A 16,357-nucleotide genomic window follows, 5' to 3' on the forward strand; every position below is an offset into this window, starting at 1 on the left:
TTATTGCTTCACCATAAGAGCTCAGAATATAAATATGGCCCTATCCCCTGACCCAGGGTCCCCTTCAGGAGTCTATCTACTCCCTGCAGGTCTCACTCCCAATGGTTGTTGTTCTCTGATCATGGGCAGATAATGTCTAGGCTTTCCCATAGCCATTTATCCTTCAAATTATTAGTATTTACAATGACTGAACAACAGTCCTTGCTATGAAAACATTTGGAAGGATCTCTATTCTTAGAGAGGATCAGAGAAGTATATGATGAGAAAGTTTCATTAAAAATACCCCACACATTTTCTGCTTACACATTTTTTATCTTTTCCCACTGACTTCTTAACAGCTGCCACAGACCTCTGTGTATTTTTCTCTTTATTTGTTATAGCTCTGGAGAAAGACATGCTCTGTTTGGAGTTCGTGATCATTTTAGCTCCCTGATCCGCTAACCCTCCCCACCCCCTTTTAGTTTAAATAAAGTGAACTACAAACAGAATGGGTTTGTAAGATTATGCTCACCCAATTTTCTGTCTGAAGAATCTGTCATCTTTTAATGGAGGGTGAAGAAGTGGTAGCACAAGTGTGAATCTGTTTGGTTAGTTGCATGTACCATGGCTCAGAGCTTTGGGGATTTATCTCAACTGAACGCTAAGATCTATTTAAAAACCAAAAATCCAGTGAGGATGCAGAATATTTAGCATTGAGGTCATGCAGTTTTACAGTTCAACAATAGCGGTGTCAGAAGAATTCTTAGGGAAATCATCTGTAAGATAACTCCTGCTGCAAAGTTGTCCCTTCAATCATGCCCCAAAACACACAATTATCAGGTTGGTCATCCAAAATTAATAAATGCATTTTAGAAATACAAGTTGAGTGAGATAATATCTTTTATTGGACCAACTACTGTTGGTGAAAGAGACAAGGTTTCACACTTACACAGAATAGAAGCAGCACAAAAGTTTATTTCTTTCACCAACAGAAAATAGTTCAGTAAAAGATATTACTTCACCCACCTTGTCTCTCTAATATCCTGGCACCAACACAGCTATAAAAAGAAATTAATTTTAAACAGTTCAAACTTTGAGCTTAAATTATTTGACAGTGTTCTTTTTGAAAGCTATAGGGCCAGAGAACCTCAACAGGTGTAATTCAGTTTAGTTCCACTGAAGTCATTACTCAGAATGAGTTGTTGTAAGATATTTCCAAGGGCCTGGTCTTATGTAAGGTGACCAGATAGCAACTGTGAAAAAACGGGTCGGGGGTGAGGGGTAATAGGCGCCTATATAAGAAAAAGTCCCCAAAACCAAGACTGTCCCTTTAAAACTGGGACATCTGGTCACCCTACCTATGAGAAGCTAAGTATTGTCATTTTCCACTCAACTCAGTGAACTCTAGAACCTCACAGAAGACGATTGACACCTCACAGAATCAGGACAAAGGTCTTGAGCTTATTTCCTGCTTTTGGTTGCCAAACTCTTAATCTATCTTGTGACAAAGATAGAAATGTTCTGTGTTTGTACAACAGCTAGCACAATGGGGTCCTGTTCTATGATTAGGGCTCCTAAATGCTATGGTAATGCAAATAACAAATAATAATGATAACAAAGGAGCCAGAATAACATTATTACAGCACTACAAAATTGCAGTCATGCATGGCATCTTGATGGAAAGGGGTATGCTTCCAATATTGTGAGTAAAGAAAATGGCCAGAAACTGGTGATGGTGCTAATAGGAGGGAAAGTGCAAACATGAGCTAAGCTATCATTGTCATTAAGATACAGCTACGTCATGCTCTCTGCAGTGAAGTCTGTGCTCCTGTGGAAAGTGAAATCAGGACTCCTTCAGGATTGCTGATCTACTTTTACTCTTTGTTCCTCTTTCTGGCACTGATGAGGCAGAGCTATGAAGGGGGGTTTTTGACACAGTGTGTGAATCAATCTGTAACTGAAAAGGAAAGGAGACAGGTACTGCTTGCATAGCTTGAAGGGAGACTAGTAATAATAACAACAGTAATAATATATTTTAAAATGGCTGGACTGAAGGTGACTCTGGGCTCTTACACTCTTTCTATTTCAAATCAGCACTAGGGAAACATTTTTGTTAACTATTCTTTCAAATGTGGCAATTGTTGGACTGATCACTCGTGACGCTTAGAACAACATACTTTGTGACAGGGTTGGGCCAGATGGCTACAGAAGAGTGATCGAAGACAGATATATTAGCCCCAGATTAAGCAGGTCCCTTTTCCCTGGATAAGGTAACAGGGGTGGCTCCAGAAGAATCAAGAATTTGCTGGAACCAATTAAGGCAGGCAGGCTAATTAGGACACCTGGAGTCAATTAAGAAGCTGCTAGAATCAATTAAGACTGGCAGGCTAATCAGGGCACCTGGTTTAAAAAGGATCTCACTTCAGTCAGTGGGGGGTGCGCAAGGAGCTGAAAGTGAGAGGGTGTGCTGGTGGAGGACTGAGGATGCTATCTGGCATCAGGAAGAAGGTCCTGTGGTGAGGATAAATAAGGTGTTGAGAGGAGGCCAAGGGGAAGTAGTCCAGGGAGTTGTTGCTGTCACACCGCTGTTACAAGAAACACTATAGACAGCTGTGAACCTAGGTCTCTGGTCTGTCCCCCGACCCCCTAGGTCAGCAGAGACTGTGGGCATGGTTCTCCTTCCATTTCCCGATGCTGGCCAGTAATGAGGTTAGCTGAGTGAACGGCAGGTTTGAGCCACTAGCAAAAGGGATCAAACTGAGGGCTGCTGTAAATCTCTGAGGTGAGCAAATCTGCCAATAAGCACAGGACCCACCAAGGCAGAGGAGGAACTTTGTCACAACTTGTGTTCCATGATAGGATGGATGCTTGCTCCTGTCTAAGTGAGAGATTCCCCGGCTTGCTCCCTCTGTTCTCTAGACAGTGTTGACTAGTAAGAAGTGTTGCTTTATAGACAATAGACCAGATTCTGCTCTTGATTATACTGGTGTAAATCTGGAGGCAATTTTATTACTCCACCTTCACATCTGTGCTGGGGGGAGCAGCATTTGGCCAAGTATGCCTTTGCAATACTAACCTCTGGCACAAGGCTGTCTCTGAGTAATGTTCATTTTAAATATATTTTTTACCAAATAATAATTTATTACAGGTAATTGATAATAGCAAGGTTCTCACCTATACAAGATAACAACATACGGCCTCATTGAACTGCAGTAAACCTTGGGTTATAGTACATATACTTGAGGTACTGATGTAATAAAAGTGCTATCAGTCATTTATTTTACTCAGTCATCTCATTTGCTCCATCTTTCCTTCAATACCTGCCATTAGATTTTTAAGCTAGTGAGTGTTTTCTTTTCCAGTTAAACAATGAAATACATTTAATTGACTGCAGTTATGACCTGTCTTTTGTTTGATTTGTTGAATATGTTTATCTGCATGGGTGTTCTTGCAATGCCATCCAGTTACTCTGGTTATACTAAGGAAGGGAAATTTACAATGAACTACAGATAAAGTTTATGACAAATATCAGTGAACCAAAATGCCATACAGTAGTTTCCTTATGACTTTCCAGCAAAAGCCGACTCATTGGAAAACTGCACTCTAATGTCCCTTTTAATCCTTGTTGCTGATAAGGGAGCAGTAATAGTCTGTGACTGCATGAGTGCAAACAAAAGAATTTAGTAGAATGCCTATCTATGTCTCTGTTATCGTCACACATACTTTCATTGCACTCAACATTCTCTTCTTTCCTCCCTTCACTAGTTAAGCCTTTTACATCTTGGTCTTTCTAAAATATTCACAAGCTTAGTCTGGCAGTTGGATCTTGATATGATCACCAGAAAGTTATCCAGCATCTACCTTTTCTGTATCCACATATATGCTGCAGCAGTTTGACTACTGTTTAATAATAATTTTCAAACAGTAATAGTGGTGGATTTTGGAATATCTTAAGTAATAATAACAATTAACCACATTACATGTATAGATTTGCTTCCCATCCAAATTTAACAAATTTAGGATGATACACACACAGGTATCCTGTCATGTGTCAGTGGAATGCAGGCATCTATGGGGTGAAACACAGCAGCTCTTTAGCAATGCATAGCAACATTATAATGAACCAGAGTTCAGCACAGGAAATGAAGAAGAATCCCATGTCTAGCTGCAAATGCAGGGAGTGTTTGAGATTTTTATCCTATCATCCCTAATGAAAACTGGAAAATAAATCTCTCTCAAATTCATGATTTTAAAGGATAAAATCATGAAATTGAGGGAAATATTTATTCTATCATTAGCACTGTCAGAAATATAAAGGGAAGGGTAACAACCTTTTATGTATGCAATAACATCAAATCCCTCCTGGCCAGAAGTACAGAATCACTTACTTGTAAGGGGTTAATCAGTTCCATTAGCATAGTTGGTACCTGACCAGAAGGACCAATGTGCTCTTTTGTTGTGTTCCCTCTTGGGACAAAGAGAGAGACCAAGCAGATAACCAGCTCCTACTGAAATGATACATCTAAAATTACAGAAATTGTAAGTAATAGCAAGGAAATGCGTTAGATTATCTTTTGTTTTAGCTTGTGAATTTTCCCTATGCTAAGAGGGAGGTTTATTCCTGTTTTGTATCTTTGAAGTTGAGCCTAGTGGGGAATCCTCTGTGTTTTAAATCTTTTTATTACCCTGTAAAATGACCTTCCATCCTGATTTTACAGAGGTGCTTATTTTACTTTTTTCTTTATTATTTAAAAAGAAAGAAAGAAAGAAAGAAAGAAAGAAAGAAAGAAAGTTCTTCTTTTAAGAACCTGATTGGTTTTTAGTGTCCTAAAAACCCAAAGGTCTGGTCTGTGCTCACCTTGTTAACCTATTGTTTGGTATATTATTCTCAAGCCTCCCCTGGAAAGGGGGTGAAGGGGCTTGGGGGGATATTTTTTGGGGGGATAGGACACACAGGTATCCTGTCATGTGTCAGTGGAATGCAGACACCTCTGGGGTGAAACAAAGCAGCTCTTTAGCAGTGCATAGCAACATTATAATAAACCAGAGTTCAGCACAGGAAGTGAAGAAGAATCCCATGTCTAGCTGCAAATGCAGGGAGTGTTTGACCAAGTGACCCCTCCCTGAATGTTTGTTTAAATCACTTGTTGGTGGCAGCAATACTGTCCAAGGACAAGGAAAGGAATTTGTGGCTTGGGGAAGTTTTTAACCTAAGCTGGTGGACTATAAGCTTAGTGGGTCTTTCGTGCAGGTCCCCACATCTGTACCCCAGAGTTCAGAGTGGGGAGGGAACTGTGACAAGCACATATTAAATCTATATATCTGTGCACACAAACAAAAAGCAAAGATTTCTGCAACCAAGTATGAGAATTTGAATATGCCTGTGGAAAGACTTCAATTGATGATGTGCTGAGATTTGGCAGTTGACAGCACAGCAGTGCAGTATTAATTCCAAGCTTACATCGACCTGTAAGATGCTGCTTATGCGTCTAGCATACAGTCTCAGAATTCTTGCCTCATATGCTCTGTGCTGGGGGAATTGGCCCAAGAAAACAGGAAGCTAAGTTGCATCCATTCGCTCGTTGCTATGGGATGACTATTTTTTTGTGTGATCACAAGTAGAACTTAGGTGTTTTGTTTTTTAAAGTGAAAAATAATTTAGTGGGGACGTTTCAAAAGAAAGGTCTTAAGGGAGTGGGTCAGGTGAGCCTTAGCCCACAGCTTCAGTCTCCTGTAATGGGAAGATGGGGGAGAGGGTTGTGAGGTTATTCCCATGCCTCAGTCATCCCCACCTTCTGTTTCTCTGTTAGAACTAGAGAGGGACTTGAACTCAAATCACACTCCCAAACCCTATGGGCTTGTCTACACTACAGGTTATGTCGGTATAATTTATGCCACTCAGGTATGTGAAAAAACCACCCCACCCCTCCAAGCGACATAAGTTACACCAACCTAAGCGCCGGTGTAGACAGCGCTCCATCAGTGGGGGAGCTCTCTCCCATTGGCATAGAGCATCATCACCAGATGCAGCTGCGCCGCTGTAGCGCTTCTAGTGTAGACTAGCCCTGAGTGCGATGAGGATGGGGACATAGGACTGCTGGTTCAGTCCCATCTTTATTTTTGCAGCTGGCCTCTACATTGATTAGGGAGCTGGACCAAAACCCCAGATCCAAACATTATTAATATTTGTTATTTGTGGTTCAGTGACTCTAGAGGCTTCAGCGAAGGACTGGGGCTCCATTGTGCTAGGTGCTGTACAAACACGTAGTAAGCAACAATCCCAGCCCCAAAGAGCTTACAATTGAAATAGACAAGCCAAACAAAAGGTGCAGAGAAGGAGGGTTGTTATCTTTATTTCCACTGATTCCCAGAGAGATTAAGTGCCTTAACCACTAGACCACCCTTCATCTCTAGCTCCCCTTGAATTAAACTTGTAGAGGGAGAGAGGGATGTTAAAATCTAGATCTGTCTGAATGTTGCAGCTGCAGCCCATCTCTAGTTCAAATGAAAATGAGTTTTGAGACTCCTCATTGAGCGTGAAAGCCTTCTCTCTTTAACATGTCTGAAATGATCAAGGTGCGTAGTCCAGCAAGCAAGAAACTCAGGTGTAAGTTTTCAGTAACGTGATTCAACACTTCTGTTGTCAGCATCTCAGGAATGACAGAATGTGGAAATAGAGGGGCTTGAGGGGGATGGAAGCAAATTGGATCCAGAATGTAGCAGTGTCTCACTTAATCAGTAGCTCTCAAAAGAAATATCTGGCAGGATTTGCTCAGCTATTACTGTTGTGTGTGGTGGGTAGGACATTTTTTTCTCTGCCAGGTAGACCTAGGCTACTAAGGGGCAGTTATTGGTAGGAGCAACCAGGCTTGCTGCAGCAAACCAAGTAACTTTGGTGGAGAGGTAAGAGACACTCCTGACAAAACATGATTGGTTTGGGCAGGGCTCTCTCTCTCTCTCTCTCTCTCTGTTTTACAGTCTTTGAGAAGACAGTTTGTATTTCTTAAGGGCTCTGAATAAAGCTTTCCTGTGGTTTCTTGTAAATTGGCTGTTTGTTAGGAAAGATATATTTATTTTTCCAAATATTTCCTGTCTTGGACTTCCCTCTGCACCCTTCCCACAATCGGGCTGATGCAAATTGCATTGGAGAGGGGGGTGAAGTGGGGGCTCCCATGGTACTGTATGGGTGAGACAGATGATTGACTCAGCAGTGTGTCTTGCTTTGGCCAGCTGAGTGGGTTCTGATGACCTCAACACTGTCTCCAAGGTACTCTTGCCCACACTTGACACTTGTTTCCCCCCAAAAAATCAGTGTAAGTCTCCTTTGCAGCCTGTGAGGATTAGGGACAAAGCATTTACTTTGTGCTCTTAGGTGGCAGCAGTAGTTAATGTAGATTAAAACAGGAGGAGGAGCTCTCACCTCACAAGCCAAGCAGGGAGAGCTCTTGGCTGTTCTTAGTGGCTAGATCCAGAGAGGAGGTAGAACTTTAACCCCTATGTGGCAGATGCTCAGGAGTAACATTTTCCTGAGCGTTGGCTCCGGGCCATAGGAAAGATGACTCCTTAGCTGTTGTCTTTAAGTGGATCACTCAGATGAGTGGGTCCTTACTGTTTCATTACAGTTTCTCAAAAAGAAAAGGAGTACTTGTGGCACCTTAGAGACTAACAAATTTATTTGAGCATAAGCTTTTGTGAGCTACACATTCACATCTGATGCATTCACATCTGATGAAGTGAGCTGTAGCTCACGAAAGCTTATGCTCAAATAAATTTGTTAGTCTCTAAGGTGCCACAAGTACTCCTTTTCTTTTTGTGAATGCAGACTAACACGGCTGCTACTCTGAAACCTGTCATTACAGTTTCTGACAGTCTGGAAGTCCCCCATCTAAAATAAAACAAGACTTATTTAGACAGGAGTACCCAACAGGTGGAAGAGATACAACTCAGTCCTGACCCAGAGCAAACCCTTTAATACCACACCACGTTGTATTCTACGTGTGTTGTATGTTTTACAGTAAAACTGTTCAGAAGAATTTAAAAAATATTATTGATGCTCTTTTCATATCCTCCAAGAGTCTCTAGATGCAATGAGCCAACTGCATTGGACTAAGAGCGAGAGAAAAATGATAACTAGTCCTGTTTTAGAAACCTCTAAAGAGTGACCAGAATAGCTAATTAAGTCAGTTTTAAGGCCCTTACATCAGGACCCTTCAGGGCTAGCTGGAAGTGCTGTACCCATTAGAATGTTGCTAATCTGTCCTTTTTGGGGCATCATCTAAGACTGATGATGTTCCTAGCCCTGAAAAGTTGAGAAATATTGGACTTGAAACCTGTCACTGGTTCAGGTCTGAATGTTGTCTGTTTCCACATTTATGGGGGAAAGGTAATATTTCTGTGAAAGTTGGATTTAAAATGTGGGAGAGGGAGACAAACTGTTTCAAGGTGTTCAGAAGCTAGGAATATTGGAATGTGTCTTGGGTGGAAATAGATTAGAGGGCAGAACGTTAATAAGATTGTAAAAGGTCTATGACAAATTAATTTCTCACACAATTCCACAATTTATCATATGGATAAGAACATAAGAATGACCATACTGGGTCAGACCAGTGGTCCACCTAGCCCAGTATCCTGTCATCCAGCCCAGCATCTGGCAGTCAGAGGTTTTGGAACATCCAGAGCATGGGGTTGCATCCCTCACCATTGTAGCTAATAGCCATTGATGGACCTATCCTCCATGAAAGTAGCTCATTCTTTTTTGAACCCAGTTATACTTTTCGACTTCACAACATCACCTGGCCACGAGTTCCACGGGATGACTGTGTGTAGTGTGAAGAAGTACTTCCTTTCCTTTGTTTTAAACCTGCTGCCTATTAATTTAATTGGGTGACCCCTGGTTCTTGTGTTATGTGAAGGGTAAACAAAACTTGATGGAAAATGCCTTTTTCATAAAACAAACATTTTAAACAAAAACTTTCTCTTTCAGCAAAAAATTTGGGTTGCCATTGAGGAACTTAAATCCTGCCAACTGAAATTCTAAATTTTTCTGCTTTAAGTGAAAAGTTTTTGGTTCTCAGTTTTTCTAAGAAAACCCCAAAAAAGTGGAAGAAAATTTTTAATGGGGGGAAAAAAAAGTGTTTTCATCAAAATTTTTGATGGGGAAAAATAAATTATTTCCTGACTGGATGAATGATCCAATTATAGACATAGAATATGTCTGAAAAATGTGTTTACTCAGGAAAAAGTCTGATTTCAGCTCAGTGAAATGCTGTATTCTTTTATTTATGTGAATCTTATTTATCAGGATAGCAGCACTACAGTTAAGGCTCATTTTGCATTTTCAGGATAACTCCTGGGTTTTGATGACTTACTTATTAAGATATTTATGGTCCTAGCTCCACCTTGGTAGATTAGTTGCCATGTTAGGTGTGACTTTTTCTTATTGTAAATTGTAAGTTTTAAATATTTAAAGCTTTCTTTGAAAAAAGTCTGATTGGACCTTAATGTCGGATACCTTCTTTTTCCTCCCCACAAACTACAGACAGAAAATCATCTTCATGTAGGAGGTATAGTTTTGCAGGCAGTTAACAATTTTGGATGGACTTAGTATATTTAAAGGTTTACAAATGCCTGAAGTTAAAGTTCAAATGAGAACTAAAAAGGGCAGAAGTAGCTATTGTTTGAGCAGGTCCTTTCTTTTTTGTTCTGTGTTTGTACTGCACCTTCCACAATTAGGGTCTTATGACTGAAGATCCTAGGTACTATGGTCATACAAATAAAAAAAATAAGTAAATATACTTTAAAAATATTGTGAACAATTTAAATGTGGCTCAAACTATTTGGGACTGAAGAATCATTTACTCTGGTGAGAATTTTCTTCATTGTGATCTGGTTATGTTGAGAATCACAGATCTATGATGACTCTCATTGTACTAAGAAAAGGAGTACTTGTGGCACCTTAGAGACTAACAAATTTATTAGAGCATAAGCTTTCGTGAGCTACAGCTGCATCCGATGAAGTGAGCTGTAGCTCACGAAAGCTTATGCTCTAATAAATTTGTTAGTCTCTAAGGTGCCACAAGTACTCCTTTTCTTTTTGCGAATACAGACTAACACGGCTGCTACTCTGAAACCTCTCATTGTACTGAAACTGTGAGCTTTGTATGTTTCAAAATGATTCCCAATTAATTTCTTAGTTGCTGCTCTAGCAAAGCGACATTGGGGGGCAGGAGTATCACAAGCAGGTAACTATTTATCCCTTACACGCACCCACGCTTACATTTTGATTTAGAATTGTAACCAGTGTAGATTACAGTGAAGGAATTCTGTAACTTCCTCCTACTAAAGCTATTTTTAGTAACTACTTTAGCTGCTAAAGCCACTTTTTGTCTGTGTAGCAAAAGACCAGATTCCTCCCTCCTTGTCTGTGACAGAGGACAAGTTCTAAAGAATAAAAGTAAATCCTTTCAGATTTTTTCTCTTTGGAGATTTCAGTAAAAATAAGTCAGTAACGACTTTTAAAATACTGATACCTCCCCCTTCTGTTTACCTTCCACTGGCACCCAAAGGCAGTATGTGTAATGATTCTAAAGCAGTGGGAAGATAGATGTTCTTGGATGGTACTTTAACATCAATTCTGCAGAATACACTGGGCTAGAGAACAGGGCTGAGACCCAGGAATTTTGGGTTCTACTCTTGGCTCCACCGCTGACTCCCTGTGTGAACTAGGATGACAAGTCACTTTAACCTCTTTGTGCCTCAGTTTGCTCCTCTGTAAAATGGGAAGAAGACCCCCCACTTTGAGGGGCAATTTTAAGGCAGCATTAATGTTCAAACAGTGCTTTGTTGTTTCCATATGGTGGGTGAAGGCTAAGGGTTGGTATAAACAATGAGGAGTCCTTGTGGCCCCTTAGAGACTAACAAATTTATTGGGGCCTAAACTTTCGTGGGCTAGAACCCACTTCATCTGATGCATGGAGTGAAAATACAGGAGCAGGTATAAATACATGAAAGGATTACAGACAGTTGACAAAAAGGTGTGAGAAGGGTTGGTATGTTATTACTACCATTTACTGACAGCTCTATTTTTTATTTAGCTTATTTCATAATTGTCAGTTATGCAAATCTGAATTAACTTGCCAAGGGTAAAAGTGCATCTGAGCTGATTTGAAACCAAGTTCGTATCAGATCCATTCACATGCACTTTTCCCCTTAACCAATTAATTCAGTTTTTATTACAAACTAAAGGGGTTATTGGAACATAGTGGAGTTATTCAAAACTCTTTGAAGATGAAAAGTTGTTTTATCTTTTTGGCAGACAGAGGCATTAGGCATTTTTAAAATCCTCTGAGGCCAATTAGAGGAGGCTCCTTTCCCTTCTTTGACTGGAGGAGCCATTCCAGCTGCTTCCACCTGCAGATCATGATAGCCAGTCCACACATATCTTAAAGAGCAGAAGGGAAGGATTATTTTGGGCTGAAATTGTGGGTGAAATTTTAGGGAGGCAGAAGTGAATTGGCTAGGACACCAGAGCTCCTATGCCTACAAAATGTGCCATGGGGTCTTTAATGAGCAGAAATGCCAAGGACCTTGATCTTAAGTGTCATTTGAAGGATGAGTTGGGGAGTTGGATTATCACTAACCCAAATCTGAAATTTCCTTACTCAGAATTTATTCAGGCAACACCCTTGACTTCAGTGGAAGTTTTTGCTTAGTAGCAGCTTCAAGATTTGGCCCATAAAGATTGAACTGTTCAGTGTACTTTAGTCAGTACTGAGCCAGAGGTGTGTTCTAAACATGCACCTACAGTAAATTTCCAGCGTCATTTCCAGGGTGTCTGTCTAAGAACTCCCATTCTCTTTCCATTGAACCCAAGAAACTGTATATCATTATTGTTTGTGTTAGTAGTAGCACTATAGCAGTGACACTCTGTTAAGCTTTCTGTAAACTTATAACAAGAGAGAACCTAATTCTAGGTCTAATTTCAGTTGCTGGGTTTAGTGTGTGGCTGCTGGGTGACCTATGATAAACAGGAGGTCAGACTAGATGATCTATGGTCCCTTCTGGCCTTACACTCTATAACTCCAGTCGAGGCCTGGAAGAGTTTAGAATGTATTTTGAAGACATGATCCTAGAAATTAGTCTCATTTTTTTTGCACTGGGTCACCTGTAGCAAACACGCAAATTGTTTATCATAAAAGCATATTCATTTCTGTTAACTCAAGATGGAGTTTTGATACTATTAGAAATTACATTAATATTCATACCCATTAAAGTCACTGGGGCATGCTACATTTTGTTTACCGTTTGTTGAAAATCATTCATTTCTTTATAATTACAGCAGTACCATGTATTCATGTGGCTGTACTCTGCAATGCTATAGGAAAACTATTTTAAGCTAACATTAATTCAATGTAAAGGAGTACTTGTGGCACCTTAGAGACTAACAAATTTATTAGAGCATAAGTTTTCGTGAGCTACAGCTCACTTCATCGGATGCATTTGGTGGAAAAAACAGAGGGGAGATTGATATACAATCTCCCCTCTGTTTTTTCCACCAAATGCATCCGATGAAGTGAGCTGTAGCTCACGAAAGCTTATGCTCTAATAAATTTGTTAGTCTCTAAGGTGCCACAAGTACTCCTTTTCTTTTTGCGAATACAGACTAACACGGCTACTACTCTGAAACCTGTCATTAATTCAATGTGTGAACTTGATGTAAAAAGTGAAACTAATTTAGCCAGCCTTCTTGCTTGCTTTTTCCAGCCAGGTTTGCAACCCTCTTCAGCTGACTGTTTTTATATTATTATTGACTTCAGTGGAGCCAGGATTTTGCCCTTTGTCTTTAAAGTTCTATACACACTTATGATTATATATGAGTAGATAATAATAAAGACAAAACTATAAAAGGATTAGCTAAACCTGTTTTTGACTCACTGTCATGCATAAGTTTGTTTATCTCAGTGTTATCATAAATAACTACATTTCCTCCATGTGGGCAATGCAAGTAATTCCTCTCTTGTAAAAAAGCCAGGTTTTAAAGCCACGTTGATTTTATTTTTATGCGTTATTTATTCATTTTGTTTTCAAGCAAACTCCGGCTAGAGGGGCACAGGGCAATGGTGCCAATATAAGGGCATTTCCACAATGGGGGAAAGCAAACAAAGGGTCAGACCATTTAACTTATAATTATCTTTTCTCATTGTCTCCACTCCAGGACCAGGTTTCTTCTATGGGCGCTGAACTCCCATAGGCTACCTATGCCTATTGCCTGTGATGGAAGAACTTGATGTTAATGTGAGGTAGGAGTAACCGTGCGGCATACTGTATATTGCAGATCTTCTGTCTATAGAGCTGCAGGAGGTCAATAATAACATAGCGTTTTTGCAAAGCTGCAGGATGTAGGATTTTTCAGTTTGCCTGTATTGTTAGGTTTCTGCTACTGCAGCAATAGTTGGTTTTGGGTTTCCTTGAGTATGCATGGTTAGGTAGCCTTGCGCTGTTATTTTTATAAATGTGTAGCCACCACAGGCAAACCCACAGTAGTGTAATACAACATTACTAAGCTCTGTATCACATCCCTCACATGCCACAAGTCAGATCCTCACCAAAGGGAGTTGTTTAAGTTGAGGGTAGGGATGGGGAGAGGAGGGCAGGTGTCAGTTTACACCAGCTGAGGATCTGCTCCTAGGTATTTATTCAAAAATTATTTTTTGGTTTTTATTCTAAAAATTAAGAGCCTGGTTATCCTCTTCCTGACACTGAGGTAAACCAGGAATAACACCACTGAAGTCAGTTCAGAGAAACTGGCGTAAACCTGATGTCCCCAAGCGGAAAATTAGCGCTGTGATTGCTTTGTGCCAATTTATGCTAGTGTAAAATGCCAGAATGACAGCCCTGGAAACTGAAGTTCCCTATTTTTATTGAGGTATCCCTAGGGGAGATTCAGGGCTGCTTTCTCTCTCCCTGTCAAGGTAGTCCACCCTGAATTGAAGTTCCTTCTGTCGTCCTGAGATAGGAGTTCAATCTCAGTGGCTCATGTAGCGCTTTACCTCTTTGATGGAACTGCCACAAGGTTGCCAGTCAGTCCGATGGCAGTGCTGTTTTGTGTGGATTGAGACCCCAACAAACACATTGCACATAAGGCCACCAAACAACCATCAGAGAGTAGGAATTTGGGATCGCTGCTGATAGATCTTGAATCTGCACTGCTGACTCTGAGGGGAAAGGCAGAATTCCACTAGCAATTGAGAGAGGCATCCAGAATTAAATGCTCCAGTCTTCTTAAAATCTGTTTCCTGTATCTTCTCCATCACTTGCATTTCAGTTTATTTTTCAATGCAGCATTACTCTGAAAAAGTTCTCTGCATTACAGTGCTTAGACACCTTCTTGAGAGGTACCTGGGAAGGTCCACAGAACAGATCAATTATTAATTAAAATCAAATAGATCAAATACATTTGCACTAATTTTCCAAGGATTCTTTCCCTAATGAGTTGCCTAACAGAGAGCATAAGTGTTTCAAAAGCCTTTGTCGTGATGATGAGTGGTGGGTTGCAGAATCAGACTGAGGTTAGTGCAGGGATAGCTATGTAATGTGGGGGGTTGGGAGCCTAATTCCACTTTGGAGACCTGAGTATCCTCTCACTTGCAATGGTGCAAATGATGAATAACTTCATGGAGGTGATTGGAGCTACATGAGGGAAAAACAGTGTTGATGACAGGAGAATCATGCCTCTGGTGTAACACTCAACATCTATATGGTTGGATTATGGAGAAGGGAAAAAGCATGAAGCTGAATGAATCCGAAGACTCTCTGCCTGTCCTCCCTTTCCACTGGGATTGACATGAGACAGGGCTGCTTTCTCTTTGAGGCTGTTCAGGTGGGCCCCTAGAAGAATGCTTTGCCTAGCTCTCTTACCACTGGGGAGACAGTCAGGAAAGGCCGTCATCTCAGTTCCTGGTTGGTGGGCCTGGGGCGGGCTGATCACCTTAGCAAATACATCCCTTTCTCCCTGGCTGGGTGGAAGGCAGGAGGGGAGGTAACTAGCTCTCTCAGGCAATTTCTGTGCACAGCAGTTTTCATTCTGGGGGCTCCCACCGGACCCAAGAGAATATCTCTGCTTCTCACTCACTTTCTAATATAGCAAATGAAGTTTTTGGGTTCTAATGGCCATACAGCATGCTGCCCTTGGTTTGTGCACTACTCACACTAATATCAGATGGGAGAGTTCCTTGCAAGACATGTGCCTTACACCCCAGAGTTAGTCAGTTTGGGCCTGATCAAAGCCCATTCAGGTCAATGGAAAGACTGTCACTGACTTGGGGTTTGACTCAGACTCTCATCACTTCAGGAAAAGCACAAACTCCTCCCCCCGCCCCGTGCAACTCTGTAAATGTTTTTGGAAATCAGTGTTTTAATGAATATTGAACAGGTCACATTTATAACCTGGCAATCGATTCTGAGGGGTAATGTGTTTTGCTTAATGAAATTTGTTTTGGCTTTGCTATGCCAGGAACATAGCACAGTGCTTATGCTGCTGTTCTTTTTCTGTGAGGGGAATTGTAGTGCTGATTCCTAGAGTGCTATTGTGTTACCTCCATCTTCTCTTCCCTTCTTTTGAATATATCAGAAATCTCCTCCTCATTATTGATTAATAAAAGAAAAAGTATTAAAACTTCCTAAGAAACTTTTCACCCCCTAAGCTGGTTGTTGGCTTTTTGCATTTCACTAGGAATGGCCACATTTGATCAAGCTAATGATCCATTTAGACCAGTGGCTCCCAACCTTTCCAGACTACTGTTCCCCTTTCAGGAGTCTGATTTGTTTCACCTCACTTAAAAACTATTGCTTACATAATCAGACATAAAAATACAAAAGTGCCACAGCACACTATTACTGAAAAATTGCTTCTTTCTCATTTTTACCATATAATTATAAAATACATTGATTGGCTTTCCCGCACTGCAGAGAAATGTTTATGCTAAGACAGACTGTTTCCTTTGAATTGAAAACAAAAAATACTCCCCCTCACCATTTTAATTCCTATCAGAGTTAGATGTTATGAGAACCTTCACTCCCTATGTTGCCATTTAAAATGTTTTTAAATAAAATTTATAGTCCAAATAAGTGGAAAGTGTCTCTTTAAATGTGACTGGAAGGGATCCTCTTTCAGAAATGCTCTCCCAAAGTACATTATCTCCTGGAAACTATTTTGTGCTCTAGCTAATTTTGTCTCATCCAGGTAGAACAGTGAAAGGCTCTCTGATGGGAGATTGCTCTCTCTCTCTCACTCAGTAATTATTTAATCCTGCTTGTCATTCAGATGTTAAAAGATAGCATAATACAACTCTCTGTCTTTGTATGGACATTTGAAACCAGT

At 40.5% G+C, this 16,357-nt stretch overlaps 1 protein-coding gene across 2 annotated transcripts in view; it reads left to right on the forward strand.

The window, feature by feature from the left end:
- Positions 1 to 16,357, forward strand: part of HTR4 (5-hydroxytryptamine receptor 4) — a 227,673-nt gene that overhangs the window by 54,952 nt on the left and 156,364 nt on the right. For both annotated transcript variants that reach the window (XM_043520172.1, XM_043520171.1), the window contains one exon: positions 13,193 to 13,277. In XM_043520172.1, the coding sequence (XP_043376107.1) occupies positions 13,252 to 13,277 (26 nt within the window). In that variant the 5' untranslated portion in view covers positions 13,193 to 13,251. The remainder of the gene's footprint in view (positions 1 to 13,192; positions 13,278 to 16,357) is intronic.

The sequence above is a fragment of the Dermochelys coriacea genome, chromosome 8 (assembly GCF_009764565.3).
Source record: "Dermochelys coriacea isolate rDerCor1 chromosome 8, rDerCor1.pri.v4, whole genome shotgun sequence".
In the NCBI taxonomy this organism is placed as follows: Eukaryota; Metazoa; Chordata; order Testudines; family Dermochelyidae; genus Dermochelys; species Dermochelys coriacea.